The sequence below is a fragment of the Lissotriton helveticus genome, chromosome 3_1 (assembly GCF_964261635.1).
Source record: "Lissotriton helveticus chromosome 3_1, aLisHel1.1, whole genome shotgun sequence".
NCBI lineage: Eukaryota > Metazoa > Chordata > Amphibia > Caudata > Salamandridae > Lissotriton > Lissotriton helveticus.
The window spans coordinates 1,976,511,464-1,976,527,243 of record NC_136061.1 but is presented as its reverse complement, the minus strand read 5'-3'; the positions used below and the strand labels follow the sequence as shown (position 1 = coordinate 1,976,527,243).

Genomic DNA, 15,780 nt, shown 5'->3' with positions numbered 1-15,780 from the left:
CGCTCGGACACACCACATCAACATAGTATCATACGCAGACGACACCCAGCTGATCCTATCCCTCACGAAAGACTCCACTACTGTCAAAAACAACCTACAAAATGGACTACACGCCATCTCCAACTGGATGGAATCAAGCCGCCTCAAGCTAAACACCAATAAAACCGAGATCGTCATCTTCGGCTCCAACCCCTCAGCATGGAACGACTCCTGGTGGCCCAACTCCCCAGGCACCGCACCCTCACCCACCACCCACGCTCCCAACCTGGGCTTCATCTTGGACTCCACTCTCAGCATGACTCAGCAGGTCAACGCAATCTCCTCCTCCTGCTACAACATTCTCTGCATGCTCCACAAGATCTTCAAGTGGATCCCCGTCGAGACCAGGACAACCGTCACCCACGCCCTGGTCAGCAGCAGATGGGATTATGGCAATGCCCTATATGCAGGAACAACGGCCAAGCTACAAACCAAGCTACAACGTATCTAGACGCATCCGCCCGCCTCATCCTGGACGTTCCACGCCGCAACCACATCTCCCCCCACCTCAGAGACCTACACTGGCTACCTGTACCGAAAAGGATCACCTTCAAGCTCCTGACCCACGCACACAAGGCTCTCTACAACACCGATCCAGCCTACCTCAATGACAGACTTTCCTTCCCTGCTCCCACACGCCATCTCCGCTCCGCCAACCATGCTCTCGCCACCATCCCCCGCATCCACCGCACCACCGCCGGAGGAAGATCCTTCTCACACCTCGCCGCCAAAACCTGGAACTCTCTACCACTCCAGCTACGCCAGACCCAGGACCTCCTAATTTTCAGGAAACACCTCAAAACATGGCTTTTCGACCAGTAGCATCCCCTCTCCCAAGCGCCTTGAGACCCTAACGGGTGAGTAGTGCGCTTTATAAGTATATTGATTAATTGATTGATTAATTGGCAAGTTGAGTCCTTGTACATTCAAACTGAAACTTTTCAAAATATCCCTAATCTTGCACCATAGTGTTTTTAAAAGACATAAATCTGAATACTATAGGTCCAACAAATGTTGTCATCCTCTAAGTCTCTAGATTCTTTACTTATATTGCATATTCCCTCCTGTACCCCTCCTACTAGCTTCCGACTTGTAGAAACACCCAGCGTTTGTCTTCCTACACTAGCATTGACTCATCTCTGGCCATAATAACATCCAAACATTAACCTCACAAATCAGTGAAATGTGAACTAAGAGAGAACCATTCCGAACCCCTCCTTCAGCCTGTTCGAACTTGGCTACACCATTTAACTGAGTGAGAATCCTCTCAGTTTGTACTGTTTTCACCTACCAAACTCTGTCAGGTCAGCCTTTGGTCAACGTGGGATCCAGTCTCGCCCAAGGCTTGATGTTTCACACAAAGAGAGAAAAAGAAATTGAAGAACCCCAAAATGCATCTTTAAAGGATAATTGGGGTATATAAGAGCACATTGGAGCCACAGGCGTCCCAACAAATAGAGTCATTGCAAGCTCCCCACATCCAATTTCCCAAGGAGCTAATTCAAATGAGCGAAAGGACTCATTTGTTAGGGTCCAAGCTGAGGCATCAAAGATGGTGTCTCCACTGGCAAAGCAATTCTAATAGTGTTGAACAGCACCATCCTTTATCATTGTATTGAGACTCTCTTTTCTGGAACATCATTGGTTAGCAGTGGATCCCCACAATGCTTCCTGTGTGCGTCATGCCTCCTTACTTTCCATGATTGTTTTGGGCATTGTGCATCTGGGCATGTTTCCATATTGTCTTTCTCCCTTTCTAGTTGAAACAAAGAGATCACATCTTCCGTTGAGGAGATCAAGACTTGTTTATCTTTGAATCTGAAGAAAAGCCTGACCAGGAAATCCCATTAATAGGGATCTTCTGAGCTTCTATTTTTAACAGTTTTCTTTTAGTGTGGGTGGGAAAAAATATCATGGAAAAGCATGATCCATTCAATATTACAGGACCACGATGTATAGCCAGCCTCCTTATTTCTTCTTTTTGTTTGAAATAATGAATTCTAGTTCGGCCATTAGGAATTAGGTTAGTGTGAGTCTGATAAGGGCCAAATTCTCTGTGCGTATGGTCTAGCTCTATTGAGAGCTTATTAGGGCACTGTAAGAGTAACTTAAACAAATCTTGAACATATTGATGTAAGTCCTGTTCAGTTACCATTTCCAGAATGCCTCTAATTTGTATATTGTTCTAGCGGAATTTATTTTCTCTTTCCTGTACATTGTCTTCCAGCCATTTACAACGTTCCTATATCTCCTCTACTCGTATGGCCAACTCATTTCTTTCGTGTGCTGCTTCTACTGTCACTACTTCAGTTGATCCATTCTAGTTTACATTTTCTGGTCTGCATGCTCCAACTCTGATAGTGACGTAAAAAAGTCCTGTCGCAGCTCACCCGTCTCTTTGTTGAATTTGGCCTTCATAGAGTGAATATCACCCTTATCTGCCTTGGAACCCATTTCACTCTCATTTCGGGGAGGATGATTATCCTGATCTGTAACTTCTGTTTGGTCCATTGTGTTTATCATTTTAGGGTGGGGCTTCTGGGCACTGAGGAGATCCTTGATAGAGTTCCCTTTTTCAGGCCTATATTGCAGGCCTTCACATTTAGGAGTGATCAGATCCAGAGATCTGGGGACACTGCCCACAACTCAAAGGGGTGTGGGTCCCAGTGCTGTAGGTCATACGTAATGGTGAGTGTATTGTTAGCACTGAACTGGCCACTTGATATCCTGAAGGTCACCACATGAATGCTGCCTACGATGCGCCTTCAAATTCCATTGCAGTCTCGCCAGTGTGCACTTCTAATTATGTTTCCTACTCACGACCTCCAGTGATCGAACCACCATCTTCTGATTCCCAACAGGCCTCAACTAGCACCTCTGTTTCACACCTGGAAATCCCAGCCTAGTATTACCATGTTATCTCTGGATCACTCGGGGTTTGTCAGTGGGCCCACAGTCCACTGCGGAACAAGGGAGAACAGGTATTGTTGCAGTTTAAAAGCAGGTGTCAGATGCTCAGTGTACAAGATATCCTGTTTGCTGGTGGCACCCGTGAGGCCAATTCTCCAGTCTATAATCACAGGCCCATTGTGGTCAAAGTCTCCGTTCTCACACTGTTGTTGGTTTTTGCCATTCTCCGTACAAAGACGGTCAACTTGATTTTTGCATCACGGAGGAAAGGGAGTGGGCTTAGCTATGTCAAAATCAACATTGCTAGTGCTATAGGATGTTGGTTTGGATGGATCCATCGGGTGATCTGAGTTTTCCATACTCTCACTTTTAATTCTGTGAGTCTCCTGTCGCCATTCAATCCATCATCAGGCTGCAGAAGGACGTCCAGCTGGGGATGTTTGATGAGGACCTATCTTCATGGGTCCTTGCCGTAGCCACTCTTCTAACTGATTGTTTTTTTATGAGGAGCAACTTTAATATAAATTAGAGGAGCTAGAATTATTGCTGTTGGTGGCACTAGGTATGTCATCCAAGTGATGTTTGTTAAAGGATTTAAAGTGTACTTTTCGAATTACAGGGCCTTGAAAGAGGTTTGCTTTGTTAGTTTTTGTTACTTCCTCCCTGATTTAAGGACAAAGGTACTTTGAGGCCCAACTACATTCCTTGGATGTTATGGAGAATGTCTCCTGCTTGTTCTTTGGAATTCAAACCTGGTGCTTATTTCCAAAATTTTCCTTGATAGGCACATTTGAAAGATGAAAGTGCAGACATTCAAATGTACAGTCATCCTCACAGGCACATGTGATAGTTAGAGATTATCTTGAGTTACCAAAGTGGCAGCTAAGTTATATAACTGCGTCCCTCTCTGGAGCTCCAATTTATCTGTAAGGATTAACTAGAATTACACATAATTATACAGATATTCATATAATTGCTAGACAATCAAATGCATCATAATGAATTTATTAACCCATTTGCAGTTTTACTGTACCATACATAAATGCCACCAGTAGGATCTAGCAGGGAGCGGGATGTCAGTTGCCAACTTGAGAAACTTGAGAATCTGAGTTACATCTGCGCTATTTGTAGAATACAAAGAAGCCAGTCATGTTGAAGTGGCTGTTCGCTGCAAGTAACATCTTAAAAGCAAGGAAATACGAGATTGAACATCAAGTGCCATAAATTCGATGTTATTCAAAGGCCTTTAAAAATAATCCAGACTTCTAATGAAAGTCAAAGCAATGAAAAGCATAAAAAAGGGAGATTTAGTCAAATAGCAAACTAACATTAGTGCATTCAGCTACAGTCCTTAAATTCCTCGACGTGGAAATAATGAACGTTTATAAACTCACAAAATCGCCTTTTCGGTTATTCAACCATGAGGGTGTACTTGACAGAAGCACCACTCTCAAGTCATATTTTCTTAAAGTATGTTTTACTTTCTGTAATAGTAGAAGTTCAAAAGATGAATGAACAGCTGAGTAAAAATATTCAGATGGACATTTAATTGAATTCAAAAGGAAAATTGTTTAGCACTGTACATCAAGGTGATCTTCATGTGTGTGTTGTTTAGATAACTGAACAACACAGTTAGGCAGGAGATGTTTCATGCAGTCTTTGCTGATGTTTAGCTATGAGGGTCGGTCAGTCATCCAGGTCTCGCTCGTTTGCAGGCAGGTTAGCTATAAATGAAGCCTGAAAATAGATTTCAGTGTCGTGGACATGCTGTGCCCCCAAATTTCCAAGAGGCTGCATATTTTAATTATTTGCTAAGTTCACAGTGCATGAATATTGCTTGAAACTAGGAAGAGCTGTACAACATACAGCAGTAGTAGTAGTTCAGATACAAGTAACATGACATGAGATAATGTTCAACAAAATATAGAGGGAGATATAAACCTTCAAGTTGAAGGTTTTCATTAGTAGCAGTGATTTCATATTTACTCTCTTGAGGGGGACCTTGGTCAGACAGTACTCAGGCCTGATTGATTGGGATTATTTGTAGAGTTCCATTAGTATTCTGATTGGTGTTATATGTTCTTTGATTGTGAAATATCATAATAGTCCTTAACATTTAGTTCATCATAGCTAAACTATATCACTTTAGGGTTGGGAGATGAAGCTTTGTGCTTCTCTATATTTTAATTGAGTGGTCGAGATTCATGTACCCGTTCCCCTTTTCCTGCTTCATTCCTCCATTTTTCTGTTTTCACTGACCATTTTAATTGATTCCTGTGTTGTTGATTTTTGCGTCTTCGCTGCCATATTTTCTGAACCCTCTTTCTGTTGTAGATAAGCAGTAAATCTGCTACTTAGTGCCTTTACCAGTAAGCAGAATTTAAATTTAAAATGTTTGTTCTTGATGTTTTCCTCGTAAATATTTTTACAGCAATGTAATGATTGTGCCCTGTCTTAAACAATACCTGTTTTAGGTAAAATTGTAATTTATTGTGCTGCAACAAATCTGCATGTACATATCTGTAGTTTTCACCAATGAAGCAACTCAGGAGTACATATAGGATGTAAATATACCTTTCATTGAAAACATGACACACTTTATCTCAGAGTACAAAAATGTCTCAGAACATATATCCTGGGATTTAAAATGGCTAAGATTGAACAGTAATAAATGAGGTTTCTGAGACTCCACAATGGAGCGGTTTTGCCCTCACAGCTATTGTTAGATTGTGATTCTATTACTGCAGTTTAAATAGTTGTGACAAGCCTGGACATCCATTTAGAACAGCCACCATCCTAACTATACTTCATCATAATAGCAGTGGTATGAAGATTTCTACAAGCAAATTCTAATCCTGGTAGTTATTTCTTTTAATACAGACTATTACAAGATTTTGAAGCACTTGTGTTTTTTCCTATCCGATCATCCATCCATTCATCATATTGTACAAAGGATCTAGTTCCACTAGTGTTGAATCATTGAGTCAGTGACACAACTCTAGCTTTACTTGAAGTTCACATACTTCATGTCCTATGGACGGTCCTTTATCAAGTCTTTGACATTCTCTGCGGCAAATATTGATTTTTGTGTGAGCTCCAAACGGGGTAAAAGTGGGCAAGGAAAATATTAATTTATCTTTGCTAGTTTTACCACTTGTGACTAGTCATGCAATAAGAAATGATCCACATAAGCATTGTGCAGCCTTGACAAAAATTAAATGTGAGCGTTTGTAGCAGCATGTCATGATGGTTGACTCTGCGCTCTATATTGTGCCCCAAGTTAAGACTGTAATCAAGGGTTTTGAATTGTAGATCTCATTACCATGAAATCTCTCCATTTCTCAAAACAAACATTAGGAAATCCTGATGAGAGCCGTTTTCATAGCAAGTTCAATATCAACAACATATTTCTAGGACTGCTCAGGCAACTCATCAATCGGTGGCAAAGACTAGAAAAACATGCAGTCTAAATGTGCTTCAACCTTTAAACTCATGACCACGGAAAACTATGCCTGTGCAAAATTTAAATTATGCCGGTGTAATTCACATAATTTCTGAAATTTCTTATTATGTGAAATTCCTGAAACTATGACATTATACATAATAATGCGCCGCTCGTGGCAAAATTGTACTGCTTGCGCACGATAAGAGCGCAGATGTCCAGAATGTGAGAAGCTGTTGCTCGTGCTACTGTTTTGCCCTATTTTTTGCACAGAATGGGTCCTTTTCTCAAAAATTGACATGCGGACACATGTGTTTGATTAGCATTTTGTGCAGTCACGCATAATTTTGTATAATGTTTCCAAAATTTCACTAAACTGCGTGAAATCAAATTATGCACATTTCGCAAGCACCTATATTAAACCTAAGTAGGTCACAATACGTTGAGTACACAAAGGAATAGACAATGTATGAGTTTGAATAGCATGCCCCAGCATTTTTTGTTTTTTTGTGTGATATATGTTAACATCATCAAAATACTGAATTGTAGCTTTTATGAAGAATCAGATTGTTCCGACACCCCAGTTCCATAATCTTTTCACTTCACTTAACAACTGTATGCTGTTTGCACAGGGCTGCATAAAAGGACTCTGATCTCAGGGCTATCTGCTGGTCGAGCTTCTTTACAGACCTACTGATGATTTAACTATTCTATCAAATGTGCCATAATGGCATTTGAAAAACTGTTCTTTTTGTAAAGCCAGGAGAGAAAATACATAGGCAAGTGCCAAACCTTTGTTTGTCCTGGAACGCACTCGCATTAGCTGGAGAACTACCAGCATACACTGTACCCTTTGTAGTCTTTTCTCCAAGTGATTAGTTTAAATTTCCTGTTTGGAAGTAGTCAGAAACGTGCAAATTGTGCTTTCATTTATTTAGACAAATGAAAAATTGGAAAGCGTAGACCTTCAGAGAGCACTACGTTGCACAGGCAACCATGCCCGCATGTTATAGAGTGCCAGGTACTCACATTTCCATGTTGAATATTTCCATATGCTATATTGTTGTGATTTAGCACTTAAAACTGGACTCCTTTTATTATTAACTCATTTGTATGACAACGTTGTGTGTTTTTCCGCTATAGGTATGCGTTCCATTTACGTCTCACATACGACAACTACTACTCAAGTATGCTACATATGCCTTTTTTTGTGTCCCACCCGGGATGTATGAAAGATACCTCGCTCAAGACTAGGGTGATCCCTGTAATGACAGAGGGCCTGATTTAGGTGCTGGCGGACAGGTTACTCCGTCAAAACGGTTATGGATATCCCATCCGCCGAAATATAAATCCCATTGTATCCTATGGGATTTATATTTTGGTGGACGGGATATCCGTTACCGTTATGACGGAGTAACCTGTCCGCAGAACCTAAATCAGACCCTGAGTTGTTGTGTGACTAGGTACCTTGATGTACAATAAAACCCAAAAGTAGTTTGAGAAAACACTCCTACCATCAACCTATATGATTCACGTGTCTTCCGGCTGAGGCAACAGCTCATTCCTTGCTCAAAGGCCCTTATTAAGAGCGAAATAGTTAATTGCAATTTGTGCTTTAACAGCTGCTAAAACACATATCACAATTAGCAGCATTATTTATTGGGGGGTGGGAGTAATAGCCGATATTTACCAGAACATGCAGACTTTGGTGCACTAAGCACCAAAATCCCTATCTTATTGCCCACAGACGTGTAATTGGATGGTATTTATCTACCCGATAAATTTTGAATTGGTTGTGTCGGGTTTTAACAGTTGCAATCAATATTGCACTAATTAGTGTGCCACTCTTAATGAGGGACTTCGAGGAGATTGCATTCCTCAGTAAAGACACCTAAATCAGCCTTTAGTTGTGGAGGAAAGCCATGATATCCCTCAGCAGCTTCAAGCATAGGTTGCATGTTTTGTAAACAGAGAAAATACCTAAATAATGTACTTGAAACATCAAACGTAGGAATTTCCCACCTAAGGTCAACCTTTAATTTGTTGAATGAATATACATAGATGACCTTGTGTGAGCTTTTGCGGAATAATACACAAGTTAATCGATACGGGAGGTATAAGGTCCCTTTTAAAAGGGCACACTGGCTCTGTCGTTGTTAAAACCCGATGTCAAAAGGGTTTTCTATCACTTCAGAGGGATTCGGAATAAGGCATGGGCATCTTGAAAGGAAAAACCTGAATTCTTCGACTACGCAAGTGGTTTGACTTGTTTCTACTCTTTTTTTCTTGGATGTACAGATTGATTCAGTGATGTTCAACGTGTGGGACATTGGGGGCCCTGCAAGCATGTCCACTGTCAACCAGTGCTTCTTCACAGACAAAGCCCTCTACGTGGTTGTGTGGAACTTGGCTCTCGGAGAAGAGGCTGTGGCAAAACTCCAGTTCTGGCTGCTGAACATTGAGGTAGGAAAGCACTGCCTTTACATTTCACACTTCATAACTCACTTGGAATTTCAGGCTTCTGTGAGCCTGCAGGCGCAGTAACTGGCGAAAATATGTGCTATTCTTGGAAGCAAATGATCATTGTGCACCCAGCGTTTGAGCCATTCTCTTGCTTAAGCCTGTTGAATTTGCAAGGGATTTCTTCAAAAAATTGTCATTTTTGACAAATTCAGCCCTGCAACTGTTCAAAAATGTATCTGCTGATTCAGCTGAGCAGAAGAGATTTTATACAGCACTGCCAGCTGCATGAGTCTCTCGTTTTATGAAGGCAAGCTCTGTTGCACAAAAGGGAGGTGCAATTCACTAGAGACGTCGATGAGAACGTTTATGTCCCTTTTTGGTCTTTGTTCACCCACTTCTTGGATATCCGAATAAACACCATATTATTAATACAACTAAACGTAAGACAGACAGCTCGTCATGATGCATGATGGATATGATACGCCTGGATTTAGATAAGAGAACTAATTATGTTATCACAGTTCATCCAGTTGCACTGTTTCTTAGAAGTGAGATTTTTGTAATTACAGTTATGAGCGTTTTTATGACGTAGTGAGCCAAAGAAGAGAAAATCATACTTTCTTAAAACTCATATAACCTAGTAAATTACTGAAAAGGGTCATACAGCGACCTTGAACTATCTCATGAAATGTCCTGACACTGTAGGAAATTGACACCATATTGCAATATTTCTTCCATAAGTAGTCGGAATTAACATTTCCTTATGATTAGCTCTATACTTCTTCCACTGCCAGCATTAAAGTGCCTTTAAGCACAGTGACATGTCCCCACACATGCTAAGAATGTCTCTGTGTGACAACCAAAGTGTGTAACAAATTCACTGGTGGTCTGATTCTCCCACCCTACTAGCCACGAAAATATTTCTATATGAGCCATATACATTGAATTGTACCATAGGTATGCATGAATTGTGCTCACAAAAACAATACCATTCCTAAGGCAATCTGCATTAAAATACCCTCAAAATGTGTATTCATATTATCAATAATTGGCATAAAATTGCCCACTCTGTTGTAATGCGTTATATGGCCTTCATTGTACCATGATAGACACCACAGGACTTTGCACTACTATTTGTTTTTGAAACATGCATACAATGCCTCACATATTGTTGAAATTACCTCTGTATTTTGCATTATTGTGCTGTATTTTACATCAAATAGACCTTGCAGTCTTCAACAAATTGCCTCTGGAGTCTACTTAACGTTGCCCCCAACAATGAGCCCCTCTATGAGGAGTGTGTTCATATTGAATGGTTTCAGCAGCAAATGTTATCACTGGGGCTACAGGGTTGGGGTGGTGACTTAAATTCCCAGCCCTTACTTAAAGGATAATAGTATTCTGCAGAACCGATCAGTATTAATCAGCTACAGAGACTTGTTTAACCCTCGTACTCCATGAGAATGGCTTTGCAGTACTGTTGGAGAGTGTACCTTTATGCCCTGCTCTTGAGGCTTCTGACACAGACTGAAGTTGAATTTCTGATTATTATATGTTTGTTGTAGTTGTCGGCGGAGTCCTGATTATCTCTTTAACTGCACTCCAGCTAGCCCCCATTGTCATTGTCTGCTTTCCCTCAGATTACTTCCTTATTCATGTGACTATCACTGTGCCCTGTCTTGCCCTACTATCCTAAATATTAACACAAACATTTTCATCTGAATTTAAGTACGCCTATCTTATGTGTGTCCACTAGATACTCTAGAGCAGTGGTTCCCAAACTTTTGACTCCTGAGGACCCCTATTGAGTCACCACTGGAAGCCGGGGACCCCCAAGTAATTTGTATGAGTTAAATTTCAAATATTAAAACAGCAATTCGAAAAAAATACACACGTGTGCACACAAAACAAATACTCAAAGTACTTAGGGGCAGATTTACAATAAGTGACGCATCCATGCATATCAGCAGGGATGCGCCACTTATTGTGCGCCATGCCTCCGCCACCATTGATGCGCCGCATTTACAATGCTGCGCCTCATGGGGCAAAAAAGCACAGATGCATGACGCATCTGTGCCGTAAAGGTGGCGCATTGCTGGAGTTGCGTCGCAAGCGCAACACAGCTCCAGCAATGCTCTGGGGGGGCCGAATGTTGTTAATGCTGCATCAATCCTTACGCCTGCTTCAAGCAGGCGCAGGGTATTTACGCAGCATGGGCCCCAAAGTGACTGAGTGAAATCTTGTAGATTTCACTCAGCCACTTTTAGGAGGCGTTCCTGCGCCGGAACGCCTCTTTCTGGCGCAGGGCTTTACAACGTGGCGCATCTCTCAGATGCGTCACGTTGTAAATACTTTACAACGTGGCGCATCTCTCAGATGCGTCACGTTGTAAATACCCTGCACCATGGCGCATCTTTTGCGTCGCCGCTGCATCACGAAAGTGACGCAGCGGTTGCGTAAAAGAGGAGCAAGGGGCTTGTAAATCTGCCCCTACGGATTTTGGGGCCAGATGTACAACCATTTCATTTAGCGCCTCGCAATTGGCGACACATTGCAAGTGGCAAATTGCGAGTCGCTAAATGAAATGTACAACAGTGTGTTTAACACTGTTTCGGATTCCCAATGGGGTCGCAAATTGCGAGGTTCATTAATATTAATGAGCCTCTCGCAATTTGCGAGCCTATTGGGAATGTGAGCCCTCCTTGGTATGGTGCCTGCTGGGCTCTGCAGGCCATCATGTCTGGGACTGCTTTTAAATAAAGCAGTTTTTAAAAAAATGCAGCCCATTTACCATGCATTTAAAAAAAAAAAAAATGAAACGTTTTCGTTTCATTTTCTAAGGGCAGGCAGAGGTCCCTGGGACCACTGCCTGCCCTTAAAAAATAAATTTGCATGCATTTGCAAAGGGGAAGGGGTCCCCCAGGGACCCCTTCCCATTTGCAAATGCATTACTATCTACTTGAAGTAAGTGGTAATTGCGAGTGTTTTGCGACCGCAAAACATTTGTACATGGTTTTAAGACTCGCTATTTGGAAGGGAATGCCCCTTCCAAGGGATGTCAGAGCACTTTACATCACACACATATAGAGACATTGAATCGTACACGTAAAACAGTGTGTATATATAATGTTTAAAGAGTGCTTGGTCAGGAAAAGCACAAACTTAGGATTCAGAACATAACACAGTGGCTATCACTGACTTTAACATTAAAAATGTATTTCCACCCAAATAAATCTTTTTAGCAGTATCAGGATAATGAATAACTGGGAAAAAACAAAAGTTACTAACTGGTACCATGCAGTTTGCAAGCAGCTCTTTGATGACAGTTTATAGGTCCCTCTGCTACATTACGATTGTCACTTATGAAGTGCACAGTAACAAAAGAATCTCTGTGACAAAAGCAGTAACCACGAACCTATGCACATAAAATGCTGCTTTTCAGGGCTTTAAGTGGGACGAAAAAACTGGGGGGTCTCCCACGGGGCGTGGCCAGTGTAATTAGGGGCGTGGCTTTAAAACACTCGCACTAAAAATCTGTGTTTAGCATAGTGTGCCGCCTGACTTGTTTTTTGCTGTTTCGGTCATGGCATCCAGATATGTGATACAAGTAGTAACATCATGCCTACAACAAGTAAGAACTATTGGCTTTGTCAATGGTTATTAGTTCCAGAAGATAAATAAGATGCAACTCTGGCTTGTATATAATATTGACAAAGCATCCAATTAAAGCCCTGGTGACCCTACCACAATGCTCTTGCGTTTCAGAAAGAGAAGGGATAACCAGAAAGAAATTGACTCTTTGAAGGATTTCCCTTCCTCCACAACGCTCACCTGGCATGACACCATGCCGTAACTTTTCTGCTAATGAGAAGGGAGCAGTGTGGGCAGCGCACATCGATGTGCAGGCTATCTCGAAACGGGTCTCTATCGGGCTTTGATTTGCAAAACTGCTGTCACTGCAATCTGGGAAAAAAACAGACCGCCTGTGTCAGGGCTCAAAACAGAGCCCGATAGAGACCCGTTTCGAGGCCCCCTGAAAAAAACTGCCGGTGCTCAGACCCCTTGAGACCCGGCCCACTTAAAGCCCTGCTGCTTTTTAAAATGCATGTTACACGTTCTTTGCAGTAGGCACATTAACCCTCTGTGCTACATTAGTTAAGTCAAAGCTGCCACTAAACAAAACTCTCCTCACACTCCTGCAGGTACATTAATCACTGGCTTTATCTTGACACTTTTATTGCTGCTGGAAAGCTGCTAATTATACAAGAAACTTTTCTGTGCTTTTAAAACTGTTGCCTGCGGACCCCCTGGGAATGTGTCACGGACCCCTGGGGGTCCGCGGACCACAGTTTGGGAAACACTGCTCTAGAGTGTCTGCAACGCCGCAAACAAAGCTATTCTCCCGTCCATACGTCCTACACCCATAGCATCCCGCCATCAACTCTGGATCATGCATGCTACTTGTGCCCGATGGGTGCATATCTCAGCTTATATTGGAAACTCTGAAACTTTTAACATCAAGGGAATAACTGAGCTCTGTACATAGCAAGTAGAAGTACATAAAGATGTACAGATCACAATATACACACACATGCAGGAAGACAAAATGGAGTTTCGGAAATCTTAAATTCTGCTATCTGGTATTTGGGCTCCTTTACCTAGCTCCCCTCTGCAGTCCAAAAGGGGGTTGTGATGGACTGAGCATCTGAACCAATCAAACACTCACACCCAGTCAACAGATCTGGGTTTAATCCATCACCGTTCTTTAGCCCACTCTGCCACCCCAGTTCAGACATGGCCATATGCAAATCAGTCTGACCCTGTGCCTCATGGGAACAGTCCAGCCCGAACTGCCAAGCCATGCCTCCCCTGGACCGGAAACAAGCTTCCTAGGACCGGTTTCTGGAATTTCAGCCGTCTTCAGCCAGGCTTGCTTGAATCCAGTGGCAAAGTGAGCAAGGGACTCACGTCTGAGCATACCCTGCCAACTTATGGCGAACAAAGCGGTACAAAAGGGGGTTGTGATGGACGGAGCATCTGAACCAATCGAACACTCACACCCAGTCAAAAGATCTGGGTTTAATCCATCACCGTTCTTTAGCCCACTCTGACACCCCAGTTCAGGCATGGCCATATGCAAATCAGTCTGACCCTGTGCCTCATGGGAACAGTCCAGCCCGAACTGCCAAGCCATGGCTTCCCTGGACCGGAAACGAGCTTCCTAGGACCCCTCTGTAGTCATCAAGCAATCCTTTCTCATGGCTAACTACTTTGCTCCTCTCCTTCGAAAGATCAAATGATGCTTGCTGTGCCGTTCTCCTCCTCATTCTCAATACCCTCTCTCATTCCTGTTTCACCCATGTACCAAGCCCTTTTTCTGTCTCTCAGTTATCATATCTTGGGCCCACTTTGATCACTTCTCTGTATAAATCACTAAACCTATCTTTAATGTTGCAGAACGCTTCCTCCTTGCCTCATGATTGACATTGCACAGTAAATCACAAGCCACTCTTCAAACCTCACCTAACGTATCCCCCTCTCCCAGCTTACTTCCTCTATTGTACTACAGAAGCTAGCCTTGAAAAGGGTTATGGAACTGTTAACATTTTTGAAGCTACCTCCCGGCAGGCTTTCTCTACAGGCCCCTCATGAAGACAGTTCTTTTCCATGACCTTGACCTTCTTGGAGGACATAGTCACCATCTATCCCCCATGGTGAATCTACAGACCGTTCTGCCAACAGTCAGTCTCTGCCCAGTGCTTTCCACATTCACCTTTTACCTACCACGATGTTCCTACTCACAGTGATGGTGCTTCGCTAACTCTACATAACCCTATTGAGAGAACTCACCATGACCTATTTCTGGACCCTTCTGACTTTTTTACTCTCCGCCACCCTCTCTGTGACATTTTCTATTGCTCTGACCTTTCTTGCAACTGACCAATGACACTAAAATCTTTTTCTGCCGCACCACACTCCTCTGCCCGTTAGTCCCAGGTTTTTTGCTATTAAGCAATGGGACTCGGAGTGTGAGACAGAGGCAGGAAACGCTGCAGCTAAGGACAGGATTGGTCCCAAAGGGAGTGCTAATAAGAGTGGCCCAGTCAGGAGTAGACGCAGAGTGGAGGCTAATCTGTAATTTGCAGTCATGGTACGTGGCAATGCCAGACAGGAAGACTAGTCACTCCTAGCACAAATTCTCAATCCAGACCCGGACACTGCAGGAGACGGTGTGCACAATGAGTCTCTGGGTGTGGTTGGGTCAGGGCAGCACTTCCTTCTCTGAAATCAATCTCCCAGCCTGCAGCTCCCAGGGAAATGCCAGAAAGGTAGAATGCTCAACCTGGCCTTGTTATCAGAGCACAAGGAGTTGGGAGATGAACTGAAGAGATGCAAAAGGGTGAATAGTGGCGAAGGCAGAATGGAAGGGTCAAAAACACTACAATAAATGCAGGAAGGAACAAGAAAAGACAAAAGAAGGAGAATGGAAAGAAAGGGTGATTAAAACATTAGAGAAAGAAAATGGTGGTAAGACAACATGAAATGATCAATTATCTATCACTGTGGAACTTTTTTTTTTTTTTAATAAGCTGTTTTGAAAGAAACCAGGGCCATTGTGCAAATAACATATTTACGATTTCTAGCACAATTCAACAGATCCCCTTGAATCCTCTTCACAATCGTGTAAATCACATGAAATATGTATTCGTATGACCTAGTCGGTATCTCTACCACAGTTTGCTTTGTGCTGTGTTTTGGTGCAAGGGTTTTTGTCCTCTGTGCTGCTCCCGCCAGCAAACAGCTGTTAACACCTGCCTTCCATTTCCCAGCACTGCAAAGCTCAGCCCTTTTCGCGATTCCACTGCAGACTGCATGAAACCATAAAAGGAAACATAAGTCTGCCAAAACTCTGGTGGTGAGAAGGT

General features: G+C 42.6%; 1 protein-coding gene across 2 annotated transcripts in view; it reads left to right on the top strand.

Annotated features, from left to right (window-relative positions):
- The window catches only part of LRRK1 (leucine rich repeat kinase 1), a 917,814-nt gene that overhangs the window by 584,561 nt on the left and 317,473 nt on the right, over positions 1-15,780 (top strand). For both annotated transcript variants that reach the window (XM_078683102.1, XM_078683103.1), the window contains exon 16: positions 8,690-8,854. In XM_078683102.1, the coding sequence (XP_078539228.1) occupies positions 8,690-8,854 (165 nt within the window). The remainder of the gene's footprint in view (positions 1-8,689; positions 8,855-15,780) is intronic.